This window comes from Xiphophorus hellerii, chromosome 16, assembly GCF_003331165.1.
Source record: "Xiphophorus hellerii strain 12219 chromosome 16, Xiphophorus_hellerii-4.1, whole genome shotgun sequence".
NCBI classification, from domain to species: domain Eukaryota; kingdom Metazoa; phylum Chordata; class Actinopteri; order Cyprinodontiformes; family Poeciliidae; genus Xiphophorus; species Xiphophorus hellerii.
The window spans coordinates 21,553,903-21,578,653 of NC_045687.1; the positions used below are offsets into that span (position 1 = coordinate 21,553,903).

Sequence of the window (24,751 nt, forward strand, 5' to 3'; positions counted from 1 at the left end):
GTAAATTGAACCATCTTACATTTAATTTTTTTATCCTGTGGAAGAGGTGAAGAACTGGCATTGCTGAAAAGGTTTACCTACGACGAATGAAGGGGCTATTTGCTTTAACCCAATGAACTAGATTAAATGTTTTTACCCAATATTTGGTCATAATGAATTAATGAATGGATTAATAATTTACTAATTTGTGTCCAAACATCATAAACCTAGCATTTGAATCAAAGACATCATCCAGTGGTCTTTTCTTAGCTAATCTACTAGCTAGCAATGCTCAAAGAAGCTGCTAACATTTCATATTCTGTCTCTGTTTCATTGAGTACAAGTTATTAATTTTTCAATTTATGTATTACTATTTGATAACTGGAGCTTAAACGTAATGAAATTACTATGAAACCTGTCAGACATCAAATTAGCTAATTATCTTATTAGCTAATTTGCAAAGAAAAGACCATTAGCAAAGCAGGGGTCATTGCTTAGCTAATCGGCTAGCTAACAGCACTCAAAGAAGGTTCTAATATGTTATATTCAGTCACTCAGTAGAAGTTATTAATTTTTCAATTTATGTATAATTATTTGATGACTTTAACTTAAACGTAATAAAAATTTGTTTGAAACCTACCGGACATAACATTAGCTAGGTTATCTTGTTTTAGCCTCATGGCGTTAAACTACATACACAAATATTTGAAAAAGAACTACTTCCACAATCCATGATGTTTCACTTTATGATATACAAGCAAGAAATATTAATGGTTATTAAGAAAGACAATGTGATGTTAGCTAAACCTGAAGTCAATCCCCTGTTTAGGGAGGTATTTCTTGCTAGCACAGGCCTCATACTCAACCAGACATCCCTGCTGTGTGAACTAGAGAAACAACAATGCTCAACAAAAAAGCAGAAAAATTATGAAGAAAAAAAGAAAAAAGAAAAGATGTCCGTGCATCTTATCACCTCTACAGAACACTGTGGGAGGGTGCTACATCATTTATAAGAAAGTCCCTGTCGTTCTTATGTAGCATGGGTGTCACCGAGAACAGGAAGAAGGAAGGGCATGGTAATTTAAATTCATGTTTCTGTCTGATCTTCCTCATTCCTGTTCGCCGTTTTCGTTTTTGTTGACACGTTTTGCTGGCCAAAAAATTTCCAAATTGAAAAAAAAAAAAAGTGTTTCTTTCTAGAAACACTGTACAGCTCTAAAGAAAATATGTATTATTTTAATATGATCTTTTTAGGACGCCTTTAAATTAGGCCATTTTGCCTCCTTAATGGTGCATCGTCTCTAAGAACAGCCCGATTTTTTTGTGTTGGCCGTCTGACGAAAAGAGAAAACATTTTAATCGTAGGAGACGAATTAATTCTGTCAACATGTCATATAAAATCAAGACTAGAGGATTTAAAGCAAAACAATTTCAGCAATCATCTTTCTTGATTTTCAGTCAGTGTGACCATTTGTCAATTATACCACAAAAATGAAAACAAGTTTTCCTTTAATAACAAGAGCTGTAGAGTTGTTCTCTACACAAGGGAGTCTCAAAATTTTAATCTTAAAATAGGAACTTGTGTCTGTATGACTTTCAGTCCATTTAATTATGTGTGTGTGTGAGTGTTTGGTGGGAGTGAGGAATACACACCCTCACACACAAAAGGTGTGAAGTTGGTGTTTCAGAGATGTTGAAATGGTGAGGAAGGGTAGAAACAATGCAGCACTCAGCAACTGAGAGCAGCGCTGATGCAGGTCCACTACACTACGATGGTAATAATAAAGTTGTACATAATTTCCACGTTTTCCAAGAACCAAAAGGGAGGCAGAACTACCGTACTTGTTTAGGACCTGGATATTTTTTAGAAGATTGTTTATGTTGTTTGTTTCTTTTTGTGCTTGAAAGGCCCATTTTTTTTCTGAATTTGTAATTTCCATGTTTGCAGTTCGAAACGTGTCCGTAGAAGTCAGATTTCTCACCAGAGCGCGTCTCAAACACGGCTCCCCTGCATGTAAAACTTTGTGACACCTACAAGTAAGACTGTTTATTTTTCACTTTCAATGATTGGTGGCGCATTCAGTGTTTCACATAACAGAGAAAGACATCTCTCACAAGCATGCAAAAACGAGAGTGATCGAGTTACTATGGTTACACCAGATGAGGAGAAGATCCATAGAGTAGCCGATGCCTACGTTTGAAAAAAGCAAAGCTATACACTCTTTGTCTTATTTTGCAGCAGATTTTTTGTTATTAGGAAATCCCACTAACACTGATTAGACGGTGGGAAGTTATTTATTACTTGTCTTAAATAAAGCTATTTTCAATGTGGTTTGCTTTTCTGACTCTTGTGAAGATGAGTCAGCAATGCTGCAGATCCCCAAAACTGAGATCAAGTGCCGAGTGCCTTATCTCTTTTTTAATCTTAATGGGTGCAGAGGCTGATTGGGCTATGATGAACTTTCTTGTTATGCAGATGACATTGAATGCTTTCGCTGGTATGAACTCTAGAAGTAGAAAAAGAGTTTAATTATGGCTCTGAAAAAAGATCCGGGTTCAATTTTTGTGTAATACGGAAGAAAAGAAAAGAATATATTCATTTAGGGAAATATTTGATTTAAAAATGTTCAAGAGATGTTAAACGGACGAGAGCAAGAGCTTTTTTTTTTCAGTTGTTTGTTTGAATCATAGACCTAGACATGTTAGATTTACCCTGTTGCCCCCAAAATAGGTCAGTCCAAACCCTTAACTTGAACTTTTTGTTTTATTTCATTGAATTATTTTTCTGTTTTTCAGAATAGTTTCATTTTAATTGAGAGTTTTTGCATTTTAGTACATCTTTGTGGGAACTTTAAATTCTGACTCACAGCTTCATCATCCGGACTTTCTCATGGAAAGTTCTGAGCACATTTCTTGAACTTGAGCTCCAATTTCACAATTATTAACAGTGGTAGCCGGGGCGCGCGGTTAGTGCATCGCCATGCCGTTCTTTTCTTTTGTCTAAGTTTGACCAGATAAACCTTTTAAACCTCAAGTTAAATTAGTTATTTTTATTCATACATCTCTTCTGTTTCATAGAATAAGGAGAAACATTTAGAAGTAGTTTTGCTTTGAGAGATCATATTTCAGATACTGTAAAAACATACTTTGATTATAATAAATAATTCTAAATAGCTATAAATTCCGATTCTTCTTGGTGTTTGCTGATTTTAAAACTGAACATAAAATTGAAACTGTTTCTTTTGCTCTGTAAACATTTTCCTCCCCTGTCGTTTCCATAAAACCTTGAAACAAATCATGGATTATAAAATATTTTACAGTTATTTATTTTTTTGTTACACTTTACACTGATATAGCCAGTGAGTTCCAGAGTTAATACAGCTAATTAAAACAAACAAAATCGCAAAAACTGAAACTGAGGAATCATTTTTGCTAACTGAAATAAATAAAATCAATAATTAATGGGGAAAAACTGAAATGACTAAAACATGCTGAAATTAAAGGTGTAATTTCCTTCATTTTTGTGTTAATGAATCTATTGATAAGCCTTTCAAACAGATTTTTTCCCCTCGCACACAAGAAGTTTACGTCAGTAAATTACGTCATGCCATACGCCTCGACTTAATCTAGTCCGCAAAAATAGCGATAAAACGCCAGAATAAGTTGCTGTTCAACAATAATTAAATACATTGTTTTGAAAATGTTATCTTCTATTGAGTATTCATCACCCAATCGATGCAAACATAATCACAATAAAAACCTTTTGACCTTTTTATACCTAAAAATTTACCAATGTATGAAAGCGCTAAAACTACTACTGTTACTATTAGCAGATAAACTGAAACTAAGCTTCATTATTAATTTTTAACAACCGATAAAAACTAGCAAAAGTACTCTAAAAACTAATTTTAAAAAGTCACAGCAAAATAAAAATAAACTATAATGTAAAAACCCACAGCCATTATAACCCTGGAGAATTCACTGCCATCAGACCAGGTTACAGTTTGCAACGAGTTGCGTCATCACTTCCATCGTCATGACAACGAACACAACAAAGCACAAACAAATTCTGGGTCCACGTTTCCCATCCCTAGCTAGAGTCAGCTGAACGTTTTCACCCCTGACGGTAGGTGAAGGTGAAAAATGAGTCACACGTGGCAAAGAAAGCTCCCAGATGGGTGAACACAAAGGGTATTTCCACAAATTGGGTTTGAACAACCCTGTAGGTATCCCACCTATACGGGCTGTAAAGGTTCACGTGTTCACATGAGAACGATGAGATATTTAGACTTTCCAAACAATGCTTGGTGTGTTTGTAAGTCCACCCACGGTGAACAGTCATTGCAACAATGAATCCATCAATGGGGAAACTGGTCCCACATTTAAAACAACAACAAAAAAAATCTTCTGGGTTTTACAGTCATCACACTTTTGAGGGGTAGGCTCAAAACGTATCTACAGTCAAGACCAAGCTGCTGCTCTGAGAAAAAGTGTCAGAAGAGATAAATAATAGACGGGGTTTGCTTGCTTCTGAGGTGTTCACTTAGAACGTTTTATTCTTTTAGCTCCCGAGAGCTCCTCAATCGGTTTCACTTCCTTCGCCTCCAGCAAAACAATCCTCAGCCGGCCTTTCAAAATCAAATCAAATCTCTTTGTGACATGTCGTCGGTTGATGGGTGTGAGAAAAAGAAATGAGGATGTTGAGAGCAATGAGGACACAAGAAGCAGTCAACATTCAGCTGCGCAATACTGAGGTAAGGTCAACCATTTCAAGCTGGCTTTCACATTTCAAATTGGCCCACGGTAGTTTTAAGTCCCAATTATTATTATAATCATTATTATTTTGTATTCCCACAACAATCTTCTGTTGACCTTAAAAGTTTCAAAATTGTCAGCGGCTAAACAATATATGACAGATTTACCAGATTAGAAGGTGTAATTATTTTGCGATTGTATTTCATGGGCTTTTTTTTTTTTTACAAAAGTGAGAGAAAGAAAAACGTTGGAAGATAAAGTTTAATAATCTGAGATATGGCTTTTACAAATAAGCTTTCTAGCACTTCACCACCCATCGACAACCACACAGTGATGTTAACACATGCAGGGGAAAGCTTTAGAAAACAAGTGGTAGCAGCCTCATTTTTATGATATAATCTTACTTTTAGGTTTTAATAACTGGACTGTGTTTGCTTTTTTGCTGTAACTACACAGTTCATGTAAAAAGCAGCGACGGAATCAGTTTCGAAGCTGCCTCCCGGCAGAGCAGGGTTTTCCTTAGTTAAAGCCCTCAAAACCTTTATGCAGGTGGCAGGCTGTGTTTGTTGAGGAAACCTCAAACTTTGGCATTGTAACTGAAGATGAGCAGACAGGTGCGCGACATCTGAGTGTGTGCGGGGCTCTAAAAGTGACATGAAAGAGTTGGCTTCTCAAGACTCCTGCAGATTTACAGTGCACCATCTTCACTCCCTCAGACACCTACCTCCGCCATGCCGCGCTCGTTCCTCGTCAAGACCAAACGGACGCATCCCCTCAGCCCACCCAGGGACCACTGCTCCAGACGGCAGGCTGAAACTAACGCCAAGGATGGGATTGGGCTTCCTGAAGATGCTCCACAAACTTTACCTTCCCCAGAGATCAGAAACCCTGTGACTGATGGACCGGCAAACTGCTCCTACAGAACCCCAAAAGACAAGCTCTGGCCTTCAGGTATGAACCCATTTCTTAAAAATTATACTTTTTGAATTAGCTGATTCTATAACAAGATAATAATTAGCAAATGAAGAGCAAAATTTTATATTAATTGTACTAGAGGACACTTTAGGTGTTAAGAGCAAGCTAAGGTAGATTGGGTAATTGGGGAGTCTCGACTGACCAATTGGGGTCAAGACTCCAATTGACGTTGCAAATCAGGGCAAAGTTAGCCAAATATCAAACATGATAAAAGTAAAGCACATTTATGCTGCAAACTTTAGGAGATAAAAAGCTGTACTGACAAATAAAAGCAACATACCGACTGCTGATGTTTGCTTGATTTTGTAGGAATGCTTGTAGACTCAACCAATAGTCCGGGTCTTGTGTCTCTTCCACTGTTATTTTGATTGGACGGTGATAAGTTTGGAACCCACTGGCTAAAAAAATCTGTTTCATTTTCTGACTGAAGCCCCTGTGGAGAAGGAAGACCGTCCCACGCCAGTCGCACCATGGTCGCCTGACCGACAACAATCTGACCGAGAGAGAGAGCTGGAGAGGCTCGTCTTCTTGTTGCTCAACCACACGTCACACACTGACCTCAAATCACCGGTCAGGGATTGTCCGCTCTGTGAAAAGGTGAGAAATGAAGAATAAGACTGTTAAAAAAAATTATTTATTCTCTATTTTGCTATCTGAGTAAAACCGCATGCTGATGGTATCCTGCTATTCTTTCCTCAGACAAATTGCACATTCATAGAAAAACCATTAGTAATTGTTTTTGTATTAAAAAAATTCCATTACAAAACAATTGTATTATAAAATATTTATTCAAAAATTATGCAATTTTTCAACCTGGATCAGTTTTAGGATTGAGGGAGGGCTGGCAGCAGAGGTTTTATATGAAATCCCGTTCTTGTGAATAGATTCTAATTATCTGTTTCAATAACATTTGAAAAGTTATCAGGAATAACTATGTTAAAATGATGTCAAGTTTTAAAGAATATCTCTATCAGTGGTATTTTTATAAGTGTTTTAACTGGCTTTTGTTTTGTAATGAAGTTTGTATTTCTTTTTATGATTAACATAAAAAAAAGAATTTAGTTGGTTTGATTGTTTTAAAGATGATCATAGTGTAAAATATAAACACCTGTAGCTTTTTTATATATATATGGGAGATATGGCTCACCACCAAGGGAGCTCTTTCATCAGAGGGCGGCACAAACATTCTAACAAACACGCTTTCTATCGCTCATTTGCAAGTCCGGTCAGTGGGAAGTGGGCACTCCCCTGTGTTATATAAACTGTGTGAAAATACAACTTTGCACCGATGCTCTGAAATTAGTATCTGACTCTCTGCTTCCCCATTTTTGAACAGAATGGCTATTTGACTTTTTGTCAAATTAACCTGGATCTCTCTAGTTTGAAGTCCAAAACTTCAAACTACACAAGCTTGCTCTGAAACATTATACATTTTCTGTAGATTGCTTACAGATTCTTTAAATCAGAATATATTAAACAGTTACTGTTAAAAAAAAAAAGATAAATAAAAGAGCAGAGGGAATTCTTTGTTTTATACCTAAAATAAATCAGACACAGAAGGAAGTCTGGCATTTATGCAAGAACAATCTGTGGTGAGTTGAGTTTTTCTGTGTGTTTATTTTAGGTTTCTGTGTCTTTTGAGTCTCCGTGTTGTCCCGTCTACCCCTTGATTGTTCCCAGGTGTGTCTGGTTCCCTGATTACCCTCTGTGTACCTGTCTACCTGTGTTTCTGTGTCTTTGTCGGGTCCTTGTCGATTCTGTCGTATTTGTCTTGCTGTCCAGATGTCTCACCAGTTGCTACCAGCAGATTAGCTTTAACCTTCCGCTCTTGCTGTGCTGCCTGGATTTTGGACTTTTGCATTTCTGGATTCATCATTAAATTCACCTTAATTCATTCCAATCTGGGTCCTCAGCATCTGCCTCACCACCTCACATCGCATTTCATGACACCATCACTGACTAAATGAAAAATGTTAAAAGACAAAGGAGAAAATCGTATGCTTTTCATGTTTTTTCCTGGTTTTTAAATTTTAGATAAACTAGCTATTTTTATATCTATTGCAGAGGTGGTGCGAAATAAATTTCAATGTCATCGTTTAAGCGATTTCTTGTAGTAGTAGCTCACCTATTTCTGTGCAAAGAAATAGGTGTGAATCCTAGTGAATCCACTAGGAAACTTTAGATCACTGAACTTTTTACCTAACATGAATTTATCTCATTCTTCTTGTTCTCCTCAGTCTCTTTCAGATATCCTAATGTCAGGGAGTCTGCGAGACCAAGGGTACAACACCCTCTCCATCCCTTTATCAAGGACCCTGGCTGCTGCAGACATTTCCCATGTGCCCTTTGGTTTCCAAGCAGTTGGCAGCTACAGCAGAGCAAAGGTCTTTACCTCTTTAAGTGTTTCTTTCTTTCTTTTTTTAAGGACTTTTGGCTAGTGGGCTTTATTTCACAGTATGCTGACAGGAAAGTGGGTTGTGAGGGAGAGGGAAGAGTTGCGGCAAAGGCTAACGGGGCCTCGAACCAGTGACGGTCCGGTCAAGATACATTAATCACGGTTCTACCGGGACTTATTGTAAGCTTCGTTTTTGTGTCCAGGAGCGAAGCTTTGGCTGCAAAGTGTGTGGAAAAGTCTTCAAGCGCTCGTCCACCCTGTCCACTCACCTCCTCATCCACTCCGACACGCGGCCTTACCCCTGCCAGTACTGCGGCAAGAGGTTTCACCAGAAGTCTGACATGAAGAAACACACCTTCATACACACAGGTGAGGGGGAGACGCACGAGATACTGCAGGTTTACTGTTAACCTTGAGCGTGAATCATGACGGGCCCACCTCGTTTCTGCTCCCTGCTCAGGAGAGAAACCACACGTGTGCAAGGTGTGCGGTAAAGGATTCAGCCAGAGCTCCAACCTCATCACCCACAGCCGAAAGCACAACAGCTACCGGCCTTTCAGCTGCTCCCGCTGTCAGCTCACCTTCCAGCGCAGGGTGGACCTACAGCGCCACCATGAGACACAGTGCGGCTATGGAGAGGTGTACAGCCAAAGCTGAGCACATCAAGCTGAACTTTTTTGTTTGTACATAACTTTGACAATCTGTGTATAATGTTTAAATGAATATACAGTTTGTACATTTGTTTACATGACTAAAGACTAATGTGACTTCTCTTGGCTCATTATTTTAGCTTATCTGTTTTTAATACTAAAGTAGAACTAATTCTGTAATGATAATTGAGATATTTCTGAATCTAGCTGATGGCATTTTCAGTTATGATCAGAAAATCCGCAATTACAAAATTACTTCAGCTCACTTTTGCCATTCTGACAGAGTTGCGTAATCCATAAAATGCTATGGCTTGTAATAGAAAAAATATTCTCTGAAAAATGGAATTGGAAAGATGCGAAACCACAAAATTATCACTTTCATCCCGAAGAGTAAAAGAATATTTCAGCCTGCATCTTCCAAATGTTATTGCAATAAGAGTTGTTTTTAGTTTAAAAAAAGAAATATGCATGGAAAAGTCAGCATATGCACCCTTAAACATTATAGAAATCAATATTCATTATTTAGGGGAAACAATTCAGAATTTGTGACATAGATTTAGTTAAAATATTAAAAACAGTCAATGTCTTACCTGCAATTGGTAACTCTTCTCGTATCCCAAAGGCTAAAGCTAATAGCGCCGCACCTCCTCCTATCTGTTCCCCGTGTTAGTAATGCAGACTTGCAAAATGTCTATTTTGCAAGTCTACAAATTATTCTATTTTGCAAGGTTACAAATTATTGAACTAAAAATTATCTTCTAATAATACAAAACAACCACTTTAAAGCGTGAGAGACATGTTGTATGAAAACGTTTTGGTCACTGTCACTAGCTAGCGGGACTAGCTGTTAGCTTCAGCATCTTCTAGCCGTTTATGCTAACTGAAGCTGCCATGCTAGTTTTCTGCAGGAGCAGATAAGAGGTAATTACTTGTAGCCTTTTAACAGGACCTTTCTTTGAAAATCCCAATCAGTACGGATGTCTAAAATACAGAAAACAAAACAAAACAAATTAACATCACTAAATGTAAATCTTGTGTTTCCATGTTGGCTTCACGTTGCAAACTTAACTTTGCTCTGCTGCCCCTGAGAGGCCAAAACGTGATTTATTTATGCTTTAAGCAAATACAATAATGTAACATTCAGCATTACATCTTACAGCATTTGACTTCAACAAAGCACAGTATTAGCTTTTTTAAAAAAAACAAATACACAGAAGTTGGGGTCTTGGAGTTGAAACAATGGGCCAACACATCTCAGCTCATTTAATGCACCTTTTTTTTTTTTTACCACACAAACCCAAAGGTTTTGATGGCGTGCTCTCTGTTTGAGTCACTAGCAACATTTTTATTCCTCTGTCGAATCCAGATGCTCCTCTTCCGAGATGACTCGGTGCCAAGTGCTCCACACCATCAAACTGGCGACTTTTCACTTTGAATCAAACCCGTAGAACTTTACAGAACGCCGCGCATGACTGAGACCTACTGTATTCACATGTTTCGAGGCCTCTTGTCTCTTCGGCGCACATGAAAACGGCACTCAATGGAGGCGCAAAAACGGCTCTGCACACGCAAGAAAGAAAGCAGCTGTGTTCTCACACACAAAAACGCACAGAAGCTGTTGCAACCCCTGTCCCAGTTCTCCACTCTCAGATTTGCAGGAGGAAATCCTGAGAAGGAGATAAAAGAATGCAACTGTTCAGACTTATCTGGGACATCAGAGCCGAAGATCTGCAGGTGCTTTGCCTAATGCTGATAAATTTTCTGGAGCTGACAGAAGCATTTAACCGCTGCAGTTTATTTTAAATGCACAGCTTTGTATTTCGGTTCAGTCTCTTCCCCCCCAGCTGGTCCACAGCTCTAATGTTTTTAATATGAAAAGAGGGCAAGTGGTAGATTGGGTTCTGACTAAATTGATTAGCTATTATTAGCATTTTGTCGGCATCATTTGGTAGGTTTCATGAAAGAGCTGTGCCAAGCCAAACGTTGATACTACAAATGAAAATAAAAACATAAAATACAGTACTCATCAAATATCAATGTATTTCTTTAGCTCATATACTAAAATGTCTGTCCCTTAAAACTTAAGAGTGAGGTGACTGATATAATGTCTGAGATACATGGGAGACTACTGTGGGAAAACAGAAGGGGACAAGTATGGATGTTAAAAACCAAAAGTAAAACGTCTTGCAGTGGTTAGAGCCTTCAAAGTACTTTTCAAATTTGTGACTATAAAATGCTTAGATGTTAGCCGGTCTTGTTCTAAGGGTACAATAAGATAAGTACACACACATGGCAAATAATAACAGATTTATAATCAACGTGTTCACACTGCAATGTCACTTTAAAACATTTTGAACCTAAAGTTGAGAAGCAATTACAGTCCTTAGATACTCTGATAACATTTTTCACATGTTAACAAGACCACAGGGTTTTGCATGCTAAATGTCAAATACAACAAATACAGCAGGCGTTTTGTTTTCTGATTATGCTGTAGTCATGTTTTACCTCTAAACTGAGCTGGAGGACTGATCAGACAGGAAAGGTGGAGTCCTGTTGTTGCAGCCCTCTTGAGTCTGATTTGTTGAGTGAGCATTTCTAAAAGACTCTGGGTGTCCCCCTAAAAAACATCAACAACAAAACAACAAACAAAAACAAGACGCAGTATAATTTTATGATGACGCAGGAAGTCCCATCGGTTCACCAAAGCATACTTTAACGTCTCAAACTTCCATCGTGTTGCTGCGTCTAACCTGTGTCTGGTGTTCACACACATTCTCTGAGCCACAGATTAAATCAGCGTCTGCCCTGCTGTCGAGTGTTTTCATGTTTACTTAAAACGGCACGGTCTGTGCTGAGATGCAGGGTGACATAGTTTCATTTCTGTGGTTGCAAACTGATCGTGCCTCAGGCAAACGTCCGCATATCTTTGGATAATTTTCACTTACACAACCAAACACAAGGAAATGTTTCTAACTGCCTGATCTGTTTCTCTCGAAGCAAAAATATGAAAGTGGGGGTATTATGTAAAATTGACTTTTTAAGTTTTACATCATGATATAATGTTATTCTATGTTTAAAAACACACCTGGAGTGTGGCTTTGATTCATCCGTGCATGTTTGAGAAATCCTTTTTATCTCTTCGTGGCAATCATTTGGGGGTGGCTCACCAAGCACCGCCTATTTACCCAAAGCCCCTCCCTTGTACGTGACCCGCTCAGCTCCTCCAGACTAGCCAGCAGCAATTAGCAAGCACCTGGTGAAACTTCCTGTCTACTGAGCTCATTACAGGAGCTATTTCTCAGTGCAGTGCTCCTAAGAACGCTTATAACGGCATAATGGAGGAGAACTGGTGAAGTAATGAGCTGAAGGCATTTCAGAAAGAGCAGAAGCTTCTTAAAGAGATAGAGGCCCAATTTCAAGGCGTCAAATTGCAAAGTGAAATTTCTTTTAAGTCATGTTTAACAGATACAGCTTTTTTATAACAACTGAAGTCATATTTTCACCACATTATTCATTCATAAATTAATGTTGACTTTTTTATTCCTAATAAAAAACACCTTTTAAAACCTGAAATTTCGATTAATATTTATCATTTTTCTTTATTTGTTTGCTGATTTGAAACATTCCCAAAAGGGCGATTCTTGTTTTCTTTTTACGACACTGTGATATGTTCTATCAGTCAGCAGGTTTGTATCATTATCTGACCAGACTTACTTCCTGCATTTACCTGTGTATGTGTGGATGCACCACAGTCCCCCCATTAAACTGACTCCAACCAGAAAAGCTGCAAAGACGATTCCCATCAGCAGCCCTTCGTGCAACACAAACCCTGCAGACAAGAGCACGAGGCAAGTTAAACTGCGGTTCAGTGAAAGTATTTATCAGACGATACTCACTGCTGCTCTCTGGACTCAGACTCTTTGTTCTTTGACCAGCCGACGGTTCCAGTTTGGTTACCAGCGAGCTAATGGGCCGGGTGACCACCATGGGCCTGGAGAGGTTTCTGATCTCACACTGACATTGGAATACAGAACAGAGTCAGGAGTTCACCACACACCTGACCTAAAATATTAGGTTATATAAAAAAAGTTTAAATAGGGGTAGATGACATAGCCTTAAAGTTTTATCACGATATTTCGAGGTATTATCGTAACAACGGCAAAAGCAGTCAATAGTTCTTATCGTTGCTTTTATCGTTATCACAATAGTACCGTTAAAATATTGTGATAAAACTGTTCACGTCGTCCACCCCCATAAGGAACTTTATTCTATGTTTTTTTTTTACCTGATGTCTGGATGATCCCGGAACAAGTGAGGGAATCGGTACCCCACTCTGGCAGCTACTCGCTTCCTGTGTGGTCTCTTCTCTTGCTGAGTCCGAGAGACAAAGGCGGAGGCTGCAGTGGACGAACTGCATGGACTCGTTATACACGGGCCGCAGGACAAAGCTAAATCTCAACAGTTGCGCTTTTTCCGAATCGCCCACGTTTGGCAAGCCGTTGTCTGTCGCCGAGAATCTTCTCCCGCTGTGGCCGTTTCTGTCCTCCTCACGTCCGACGTCTTCCTCCTCTTCGGCGTAAGCGTCTTCGTCCTCGTCACCGCCCGCCTTCGCGCCGAGCCTGACGGAGGGATCCGAGGAGCAGCCGTCGCTTACCACGGTCCAGAAGGGAGATTTCTTAGGGTCGGACTGGGGAGATACAAAACACGACTCCACTTGCACGACGTCTGCGAGGGAGGCGTTGGCAGAAATCTGCAGCGAGATAGACTACGAATTAAGAAACTGTCCTGGCATAGAAATTTAGAAGCAAATCATAAATAATTTTTTTAAATATATTTGAATTAGTGCTGAAACGATTAATCTGATTAATCGTGACTAATCATCTATTTTAATGATCGTCCACTCATATTTAGTAATTGATTTATCGTTAACTGGAGTACACAGTTAAGGAAAGGACAACATACTAAAAGCAGGAATTAAGCCAAAACTGTGCAAAAAATATACACATTTTGCATTAAATCTCCAATTAAGCACCTGTTGCTATTCAATTATTAATTAGTTAGTGAAAAAAATAATATCACCAGACCAGCCCTACACTGTATTGATTTTAAGTGAAACAAAAGAGATGAGATTTTCACATGTTGATGTTAGGAGGATTATTTTTAGCTGCAGATGCTGCAGATGATCTGAGCTCACTAAAGGAATGCTGTTATTGCCTTTCAAGCAATTAAATGTTTATTTACCTATTTATAAAATCTAAATTCAAGTATTTTTTTGCATCTTTTAATTTATTTCTAACATTGTATAAAAATGGTTAAATAAAAAAGTCCACGGAATGTGCAAATTAATTCTGACGATTAATCGATTAACTGTCAGAATAATCGATTATTAACATATTCGTTCTCTTTATCTGAAATCTTGACGTTCAATGAGCCACCGGGAAATATGGTTTATGTAAAAAAAACAAAATAATAAAAAAAGTCAGACTGGAGCAGAGACCTCGACAAAGACGCGGTGGTCGGCGGTGATGACACACGGCCCGGTCCACGTCTGCTCGTAGCTGTCGGTGACGAAGAGCCCCAGCTGCAGAGCGGGCCCCGATGTGAGTATGGGCACCGGCAGACGGTGGGGAGCTGGGGCCGACTCTGGACCCTGCCGTGCCCCCCGCGCGAACCGTCCAATCAGAGGAAGGGTCACGTTGTCATCATTAGCAGCAGATTTTGAGGGGCTGGTGGCAAAGCAGCTTATCTGAAAGGGAAGGTAAGAAAAGCAGGTGAGACACAGCTTCTTGTAAAAGTACTGGTGCACTTTAAAAAATGTTGAGTTTTGCTTATTAGTTGTGATAGATGAAGACCTATAGCACAGCAGCGTTGTAACTTATAAACTTAGTTTATATATATTTTTTTTCTTATAAACTAAGATCTGATAAGTGTGGTGTGCATTTATGTTCAATCCATGTAATCTGCTACATTAAACAAAATCTAGTGAAACTATTTTCCTTCTAAAGTCACCTAATCTGTAAACAGAGTCCACTCTGGCAATTTTTCACCTGCGTGAAAACCAACAGCCCACCCCCACCATAAAACACGGTGGTGGCAGCATCATGCTGCAAGTAAAATTAGGAAAGCTGGATAGAGTCTGTGGAAAGACATGAAAGCTGACGTTCGCAAACGATGTTCATCCAATCAGATGGATCCCTCACTATTTGTTTGTTTGAGTCGGTATATCATGTAAAATCCCAAAGAAAGACAGTAAAGCGAAAGTTGTAAGTAAATGATTCAATGCAGTCTGCTGGGTTTCCTTTGATTTTCTTTTTTTATACTTTGAATACTTAATTGAGTCTACTGCACTGTTTGATAACCAGGACCAATTAGATTTATGTAAGAGACATTTGTTGTGAATTGGTGCTATATATATAAATTGAACTGAAACTGATTTTTTAATTTTTTTTAACATTTCAATGAACTTTTGTAAGAACTCACATGTACGCTGAAGGACGGTCTGGACTTCCTGTTCTCTTCGTGTGCAGCGACGCTCTGCGGCTGGACTCTCCATAGCAACAACTGATCATAAAACAGAATAAACACACACACACACACTATCAAAATAATAAACACACAAAAAAACATTCAACTTAAGTTCTCTCATGTTTGGGGATTAGCTACGGTAACTTTCAGGAAGGTTTCACTATTTAATTTATTCATCAACGGAACCAAACGCGACGACACAAAGGGCAATCGACACATTAGACAGAACATTTTGGGCACAGCAGCAGATGTCTAATAGCTTTTAAGCCAGTTAAATAATAAAAAACACTGTTGGTGTCACTGCTACCGCTGATCATTGCTCAGATAAACTGACAATGAAGCTCCCAATAGGTAAAAGTAAAATTATATAAAGCGTAAAGTTTCTTCCTCCTTTAGAGGTTGGTCAACCAATGTCTTGTCTCCAATCTTAAACCACTATAAAAAAAAAATGTAGTGCTTCTTTGGCTTAGTAAAGCTTATATAAATATATCTATATAAGTAATACACACATTCCTTATATGCAATACTAACAAAAATGCATTGGATTCAAGTTCTATTCCACTCAAACAAGTGAGTTTCAACCAGTAATAAGATGTCAGCAAAATCTCTGATCTTAGCAAGTGGGTTGGCATTTATTGTCTAGTTATTAATCTTGTTAGAAAACATTAAACAAGCTACTTCTCAGGGCAATGCTGATAAAAAAACGTTAAAGGGTTTAACGTTTTAAACGTTAAACCCTTTAACGTCCGTTAAACCCTTTAACCCTTTAAACCCTATAACTTTCTCCTTCTGAAAGTTATAACTTTCAGAAGGAGGAGTTTCAGAAGGAGCAGGAGTTTCTTAAAGAGACAGAGACCCAATTTCAAGGTGTTAAGTTAGGAAGTAAAATTTCTTTTAAGTCATACCTAATATATGTAGCATTTTCCTAACAACTGAAGCTAACATAGTTATTTGCTTATGCTATAAAATGGCACTATGTGCCTGGAGAACACATAATACCTAATCTGTATTTAGGGCGTGAAAGAATGTTGTCTTTTTTTTTTTTTGGAGCGCACTCTGAGAAAATCTCACCGTGTTTTTGTACAGCACCCCTCTGGGCTGTTCCTGCAGAATCCCCTCAGTTCCGCAGAAAATGATCGGTAGCGCTAACAGGAAGTGGCTCCCATTCGACACGGCCTGGCATCTCTGGTCCCGCAGCGTTATGGCAACAGCCGGCAAAGACAAGCTCTGGAGGAGACAAACCAGGGGAAATCCATGTAACTACAAACACAGAGGACAAAATTCAGATCTGAACCAGTAGAAACGCTTCAACTGGTGCCAGGCGGTTACAGCTGAAACCAAAATGTTTACATACATTTTGTAATGTTTGTAATGTATGGAGAAAACAAAGAAAAACTTTATCGTTTAGGTCAGTTAGAATTATCAAAATTATTTCTATTTGCTAACACTACTACACCTCTATAGGATTTAGAAAAAGCCAGGTGATGAGTCATAGCTTTTGCATGTTTCTGATCAAAGTGGAGGTTGAAGTCGGCCGGGGGCAGCCAGGGGGCGCTGTGGGGGGAGCACAACGTTAGAGGGAAGAGGAGGGGAAAATGCAAAAATAATGAATCCCATTTATTTTTTAAATCTTGAATTTTTCATTATAATTTTTGTTTTCAGTTATCCAATCATTAAAAATCTAAAATATAAATTAGAGTAATTGACTTAAATGTTGATACTGATGCTCATATTCTGATTGGCTACCAGACAAACTCATAAAGCTGCTTTGCTCTTCAGGCTAGCTTAGCTAGCAGGAAATGGAAAAGTTTCTGACAAGGACGCTGCCACAAAAAACCCCATAAAACTATGGGAATAAAATAAATTTTGAGGTGATTACCATATTTGTCGAACTATAAGCCGCTACTCTTTTCCCACGCTTTGAACCCGGTGCGGCTTTCTTGTGGATTTTTCTTCACCAGGGGGCTCTTTAGCAGGAAGTGAATCGTTGGAAGTCAAAATTAGAAAGTAAAGAAGAAAGCGCTGATAAAGGATAATTTATTAATTGGGAAAAACCGAGAGCGGCAGAGATACCAGCGGCTAATAGCCCGGTGCGGCTTATATATGTACATTTCCAGTTTTTTCAAAAAACTTTGTAGATGCGGCTCATAGTAAGGTGCACTCTACAATCCGGAAAATACGGTAATATAAAATATTATATATCTTCTTTGAATAAAAAGGCAGATTGTGATGAAACATTTGATCATTTGGCTATAAAGTCGTAATATGTCATGTGATAGTAAAGTTTTCCGACACAGAACTCATGTCCATCTAAAATCAGACTGCATGAGGTTAGCATTTATGCTAAGTGAATGTAGCAGAATAGTGACTAAAAAAACACTCTAAAACTTGATTCTTTATATATTTGGAGAATTGTCTGTGGGATTACAAAGGGGGGTCTCTTTTTTGGGGACCATGGCATGGAAGGGTTTGAGTTGAGTTGAATAAAGCAGATCACTAATCAGGGTGACGATATTTAGCCTATTAAACCTACTGTATACTGAATAGATTGTTTACACTGCCTCCATTGTTTGCATTACTCAACATATTGATGTCAATAGACAGCCTATCTTTAGTGAAATAAAACATTCATCAGAACAATTAACTTCTATGTTTGGAGACCTTGAGCTTTTGTTGGTCCACCGTCACACTGAGGAGACCGCCATCGCAGTTCACCACTGGTAATCTCTCCTGGTCTGAAGAAAACAAAAAGAAGACAGGAAGGCAGAGAAGGAAGAGCTCAAATTTGACAAACAATAAATCTGATCTTAAAGAAACAGTCCGTACAACCTGGAAGCTGGAGAATGTGATCAAGAAAACCCAGGTAAATAAAAGTAACAGCCAATACAAATGAGCGCAAAACTTTGTCGCGCGTCATCATCCTCACACTACTTCCTGTCATCTTCTTCTTTGTGGTTTCCATTAGTAGTAACATCCGGTTGTTGATCATGTGACTTGTGTGATGTGGATAAAAGTGTTTCCATTGCAGTTTAGCAAAATGAACCAATTTTGATACAGCCAAATAACCTACCATTTTTTTAATCTAAAAAAAACCAGTTTTTTTTTTAAATTGCTGTCTTTCCATTGACTGAACTTATTTTCAAAATGTTAAATTGCGCAATTATATGGTCAGTGGAAACACCTAATGTGGGCAACATTTCCATATACAAGTATTTTATGGGTTGTATAATGGGCCTAAGATATCACTCTCCTCAGGTAACATTTTTGGTAATTATGATGTTCTTCTGCTTACAGCTGGTGAAAACACAACATTTTAAGATTAGAATATCACATCGCTCAATAAAATACATTTGTAATGCAGAAATGTGGGCTCAAAGAGTGTTTAAAACCCCCCAAAAAGTTATTCTCAAAGGTTACGGACATGCATCTGTCAAATAAGCTTCATATATTCGTATTTTCTAGTTTACTGAGTAGGACGGCACATAACAAAAGAGACAGAAGGAACCTACTTGTCCCGCCTTCTGCCAGCTGGATCACAAAGCGATTGGCCAGCTCAGCCTCAGTGTACGACCTAACGTCGGTGTAGCCGCTCTCAGTGGCCCAAACCATAGGATCAGAGCCAGCAGGCGGCTCAGATAGGAGCCTGCTGGACATGGTTACGTTGGGCTCTGGTTGAAACGGCAACGAGACACTGTTGGAGGACTGAAATGAAAGAAATTAGAAGCAATAACCGCACATGTGGTCGGGTACACTGCAAAAACACAAGATATTAGCAAGAAGTTTTGATATAGTTCCTAGTGTATCTTAATACACACAAAATATCTGAATGCACTTGAAATAAGACAAAACAAGCTTGCAATAACTTTTCAGCAACATAAAGGAGATTGTTTTTACGTCAATAATTCCTTAAGATTGATGAAAAAGTTCTTGTGAAATAATAACTAGTACTTTTTCACAAATATAAAGGAATTGTTGATTTAAAACAAGCTCCTATTTCTTATTGAAAAGTTACTTGTAAGTTAGTTTTGTCCTATTTCAAGTGTACTAAGATATTTGCACTAGAAACTAGACCAAAACTACACAGTAAGATTCTGTGGTTTTGCAGTGTATGAACTGTAATTATATTTTTATTCCTGTATATGTTAAATCTGTCAGCTCAACTGGCTATTATATTAGATCATATTTGATTTGAGCCTTACGTGAACAGAGACGTGACCCCTGACCCCGGTGGCTGTAATCACCCAGTTGACTGGGACCGAGCTGCTCAGAATCAGAACAACCTTGTGGGGTTCTGAAGTGGCCACCGGGGGCACCAGAGAGACCGTGACGTCGGCCTGCAGAGAACTGAGAGAAAACGATGCTTCGTTTTGTTTCCTTGTGGGTTAAACGGAACAATGTCTGATCTTAACTCCGGACCCACCCACTGATCCCGGGTCCTGCTGAACGCAGCCTGATCACATGGACTTCAGGACTGGCCTCGCTCTCTCTTGGATAGCTGCAGCCCTTCACCGTTTGCGGCTGCAGGTCGGAGGTCATGTAATTAGGAAACAGGAAGGAGGACTGAAGCTGGCACACAGCAGGAAGGGTCGGATCTGTGACACGGAGTCAAAGCAAGAGAGAATTTTTTATTTTTACGCTCCATAAATCTGGAACAAATTCCAGAAAACTGTAAAACCGCCGAAACACCGACGTCCTTTAAATCAAGGCTAAAAACTCACTTGTTTACAGTTGATTTTGATTCATAATAACTGGAACATTTATAAAAACACTTGACGTACATTTAATGGTGAATACTGTTGATGATTTTCACAAACTTTGTTTTGTAAGTGTGTTATGTTTTTATCATGTAAAGCACTTTGCCTTGTTGCTAAAATGTGCTACACAATTAAACTCGCCCTTACTTTAATTAGCAGTTAATTTCACAAAATATTTCTCAACAAACTCTCAAAAAGAGGAAATGACTGCTGAGTCACTGCACTCACATGAAATTTAACAACTTATCCTCAAAACATAAACTTTCACATAACTTTGACCCACTGCTCATGACTCCAGCGCCTCCACAAACCACATTATCGCGACGATTTCTGTACAATTAAAATCGCAGGTGAATAACTTTGTTATGCGTCATTAAAAATAACACCGCGCTACGTGCGTGCTCAAACTACTTCCTGTCTTCTTTGTGGTTTCCTCCAGTAGCAATGTCCGGTTGTTGCACATATGACTCGTGCGATTTGAAAAAAGTGTTTCCATTGAAGTTTTGTGAAAAAAAATAATTTCAATACAGCTTAAAAAAACCCACCTCATCCAAGCACCAAAACTTTTTTATTGAAAAACCAGAGTTTTTTCAAAATTGCTGTGTTTCCATTAAGCAAATTTATTTCCGAAATGTCAAATTGCACAATAACGTGCTCAATGGAAACGCAGCTAGTCACTCCTTTGCTTACAAGTTTTTATCCAGTGTCTCACTTCACTCAGTCACTCTTATGTAAATTCTCCATAATCATAATCCATCCTGCCTGAATAAAATAGCAACTCATTCATTCTCAAAAGTGCTGACTTCAATCATTTTGAAGGTTGTCATTACACTTTTTTTTTTAATATACAGTGTAGTTTCTCGTTCCCTCACCTTCTCCCAGGTGGATGTAAACTCGATTGCCCTGCTTCGTGTGGACCAGGGAGGACAGGTTGCCATGGTGCTTCATCGCCCAGCGGTGCAGCGTGTGGAGGCGAAAAGGTAGCGAACGAACTGTTCGAACGCTCAAGCGTAGAGTTTGTGACTGGACGCTGGAGTTTGGAGACACCTAGCAGGTCATTTAAAGATGGAGCTTTAAATGAAATATTCATGATATTCCTTTTTTCCCCCCCTGCGCTTTATGACTGACCTGCACCAGTACTACTGGGAGGTCAGGGGGCAGCAGTTCAGCCTCCAGCCACCAGCTGATTGGAAGTATGGAGCTGAGCACCAGGTGGAGGGCCCTGAGAGGGCCGCTGGGTGGATTCAGAGGCTTCAGGAACACCGACACCTGGAGACAGGAGAAAAAAACTGGTGTGAAAGATTGACAAAATTTGATCTATTTATAGAACCTTACAAAAGGTTTTTATACGCCTTCAAATTTTTCACAATTTGTCATCAAACTTTATTGCATTTTATTAGCACTTTATGTGATGCACCGTTACAAAGTGGCTCAAAGGTGTAAAGTTGAAAGGAAATCACAGTTTTAACATTTTTCAAATTGTGGCACACATTGTCATTCAGCACTCTTTACTTTGCTGCCTCTAAATTAAACCCAGTGCCACCAATTGGATTCGAATGGCCGAAAAATAACAACAAAAAACCTCAGTAATTTAATGTGTGGAATTTATTCTTAGCCTAAATAGAAAAAAATATACAAAAGTTTGTATATCAAACAATTTCTAGCAATTTTCCAAAAAACTAAAAATAATTACCACTTTTATTTTGAAATTAAAGCCCACTTTCTATATAAATTTAATTGTTTGATAAATTAATAAATAAAATTATTAATTTATTTATTAGTAGATTAAAGTAAGCTAGTGGCTAACTTACGGACAGCAAGTTAGCAACTTACGGACAGTGGCTAACTTGCTAACTTGCTAGCCAACTAGCTAACAGTGAAAGCTAGCGACCTTCTCCACGTACTGGTTCGTTTCTCGCGGTTTTAATTAATTTCACGACTCAATAACCTTTACCAAAAACAGTAAGTAGTAATATTTATTTGCTTTCTATGAAGAAACATATCACTATGTCATGTTGCGTTTTGTCAGTTTTCATCGTAGAAATGAGAAATACCGTCGTGTTTTAGAGTTACCGATGAACTAACATGAATATTTTAAGCTGTAGACGGAAAACATCTGAACTCCACCAAGACGGGTTTCCAGTCAAATTACAAAGTGTACACTTTCTTTGTATTACAAGATAGTACTAAATAGTATTTATTGTGACTCAATAAAATAAGATTAGGGGACTTAACAGGAACACTTAGTTTTTATTATTACTTAGAAACTCATTACTTTTATAAATTTAGAGCATACTTAGAAAGTCCAGAGAATATCTAGCATCCCAGATGTCCAGAGGATACTTACTTACTTTACTTACTTACTTACTTACACTTATTTAGCAACCCAGAACAGGGATTAGAACCTAGAATCCAGAAAAACTATGTTAGCAACTAATTTTTAGACTCCTATTCTTCCAAACCAGAACAGGAATTAGACCAGAGGATACTTATACTTATCTAGCAACCCTGAATATGAATATCTAGTTGATTTACTTTGGAACAACATTATTAGATTCTTTTTCTTATTATTTTGTTTGTATTTCCTTTTAATTCCTGTACTTTGTATTGCCTCGTTGCTGAAAATGTGCTACATAAATAAAATTACCTTTACCTTTAATGAAATATCCAAACAATTAGCGCTCACTTCAATTCAGACACTATTAAAGTTAATGCAGGATTCTTCGTCTTTTTAAAGGAAACATTTTCTTTTTTAAAAAGTAAAAGTTTGTAAGTTACCATGTTCTCAGGGCTGTTGGTTGCTCTTTGCAAAGCGATGACATGAGTTTCCTTGTTCCCCTGCTCCCAGGCGGCGCAGCCCCGGCCCGCCTGAACCCTCTCCAGCAGAGCCCGAACAGGATGCTGCGCTCCGGCTGGGTCAGCCGGAGAACACCGCCCCTCTGCACCTTGAACCACGGAGGAACAGAGGGCAAATAATAACAGTATGTAACGATAGCATGAATATTAAATTCTCGGTTGCGATGCTACGCAAAATCTTTGAGATTATGTTCTCGCATTGTTATGCCATTGCCGTTATATTATTTGAAAATTGGCTCAAAACAACAATATCATTGCTTATCGCAATAAACGATAATATTTTCTGGGACAATTTATCGTCCTGCAACATTTGTTATTTTGACAGGCCTAGTTCTATTGAATAAAAAAGAAGAAATAACACAAAAGAGTTTCTGGGAGCAGAATTTCTTTGTTCTGAGGGATTGCCCTAAATCTGTCTAAATTTGTCTCTAACGCTCTGATTAAAGTCGTTTAACCAGGAGACTTTATCCTTTGGGATCAATGAAATAGTTTGGAGTGGAGTGATTCTCACCTCTCAGTCTTTCCCAGAGGAAAACAAAGCAGAAAACCCAAAATCCAACCTTTGTTAGCGATGGCATTGTGGATTCAGCTGCTGGTGTCAATCTGTAGTCAGCGCTACATTGAGGGCAGTCAGCTTCACTTAGGGCAAGCTGTTAAACACATAGTACCATCAAAATGTTTAGTTGACTGATTGAACATTTCATCTTACAAAGAAATTATCACAATTTTTCATCGATTACTTGAAAAATGGATGAATAGTGAAAACATCAAACTCCTTAAAAGTAAGCTAAAAGACAGTTTTTTGTTTTTACAAAATATTTGGTAAATGCCACTTTATGCCACTAAAATCAAGCTCCTCAAGGCTATTATTTGTATGCATTTTTAGTATGGAATCTGTTTAATTTGGCAGAAAGAGAAAAAAATCTTTTGCTTCATTGTTTGCAGTTTTTCTATGTGAATATCAGTCTTATCCAGTGATGTTTTCGCTCTCAAATTAAGATAAAAGTTGTGCAAAATTGACGAAACTTTGCCCAACTGTAAACAAAGTCTAAATAGCTTTTAACAAACATTCATAGTCCTCTTTAATATTAAAGTTCTTTCCATTCATGTCTGAACTATTTATAATTGTTGCAGTGAACGTTCTCAGTCATGTTTAGAGGCAATACGAGATGAAATCTCACTCTCACCTGCGGCGCTGCACAGAGGAAAAAGCCGACTGATGTTCCAAGGGCTGGTTGAAGCTGTTTACTAAACACACACACACAACCACACACACACACACACACTTCACAACCTAAACTAGGCAAAAAGACACCCTCCAGTCTCAGCTGGGCTCCGCTGGGGAGGGAAGCTGCACCAAAAGACGACTCGACGGGAGATTTGGAGTTGGACGTAAAGACGCGTTTAAAGGGGCGATGGGAGGGCTCAGGGCATGGTGTGACACGGTGGAGAGAGAAATAGTAAGGAGAGGTATAAAAGGCTTTGGAAACGTCTCCAAACACAGATGGCAACGGGAAGGAGGAGCAGAGAAGAGGAGAGGAGGAGGAGCTTTAGGAAAACACAGAAAGCAGGAACAAAATGATAAAATGTCTCAAGCAGGGTACCAGTAAACACCAGTGTGTTTACTGGAAATCTTCACTCAATGATGGACGTTTAGCCGATTAGTTTTGGTTTTGCTTTCTTGCAGAGTTTTTGTGATGTTTTTTTGGGGGGGAGGGGGGTTGTCACACGTTCTTATATGACAATAAGAAAATGCAGTTTCCACTTGATTTCATTATTAAGGGAAAAAATTGCTCCCCAAACAAACCTGGCTCTGTGAAAACGAACTTTTCAAACAATCACACGTAATCGTACACAAATTT

General features: G+C 38.6%; 2 protein-coding genes across 2 annotated transcripts; one reads left to right on the top strand and one right to left on the bottom strand.

Moving 5' to 3' along the window:
- The first annotated feature begins 3,489 nt into the window (after positions 1-3,489).
- Positions 3,490-8,877, top strand: LOC116735124 (gastrula zinc finger protein XlCGF7.1). The gene is made up of 5 exons (XM_032586748.1): positions 3,490-5,685; positions 6,140-6,306; positions 7,947-8,093; positions 8,308-8,473; positions 8,565-8,877. Exons 1-5 carry the CDS (start codon positions 5,466-5,468, stop codon positions 8,759-8,761), a joined length of 897 nt encoding a protein of 298 aa, XP_032442639.1. The 5' UTR covers positions 3,490-5,465; the 3' UTR covers positions 8,762-8,877.
- A 951-nt stretch (positions 8,878-9,828) lies between these two features.
- On the bottom strand, positions 9,829-24,379 carry engl (endoglin, like). The gene is made up of 17 exons (XM_032587239.1): positions 24,077-24,379; positions 23,401-23,539; positions 22,812-22,978; positions 21,162-21,302; positions 20,906-21,080; positions 19,700-19,871; positions 19,479-19,623; positions 18,789-18,981; positions 17,941-18,014; positions 16,351-16,506; positions 15,235-15,315; positions 14,252-14,500; positions 13,040-13,504; positions 12,651-12,768; positions 12,482-12,583; positions 11,260-11,371; positions 9,829-10,421 (listed from the first exon to the last, which is right to left on the bottom strand). Exons 2-16 carry the CDS (start codon positions 23,465-23,467, stop codon positions 11,262-11,264), a joined length of 2,415 nt encoding a protein of 804 aa, XP_032443130.1. The 5' UTR covers positions 23,468-23,539; positions 24,077-24,379; the 3' UTR covers positions 9,829-10,421; positions 11,260-11,261.
- Between the last annotated feature and the right edge of the window lie 372 nt (positions 24,380-24,751).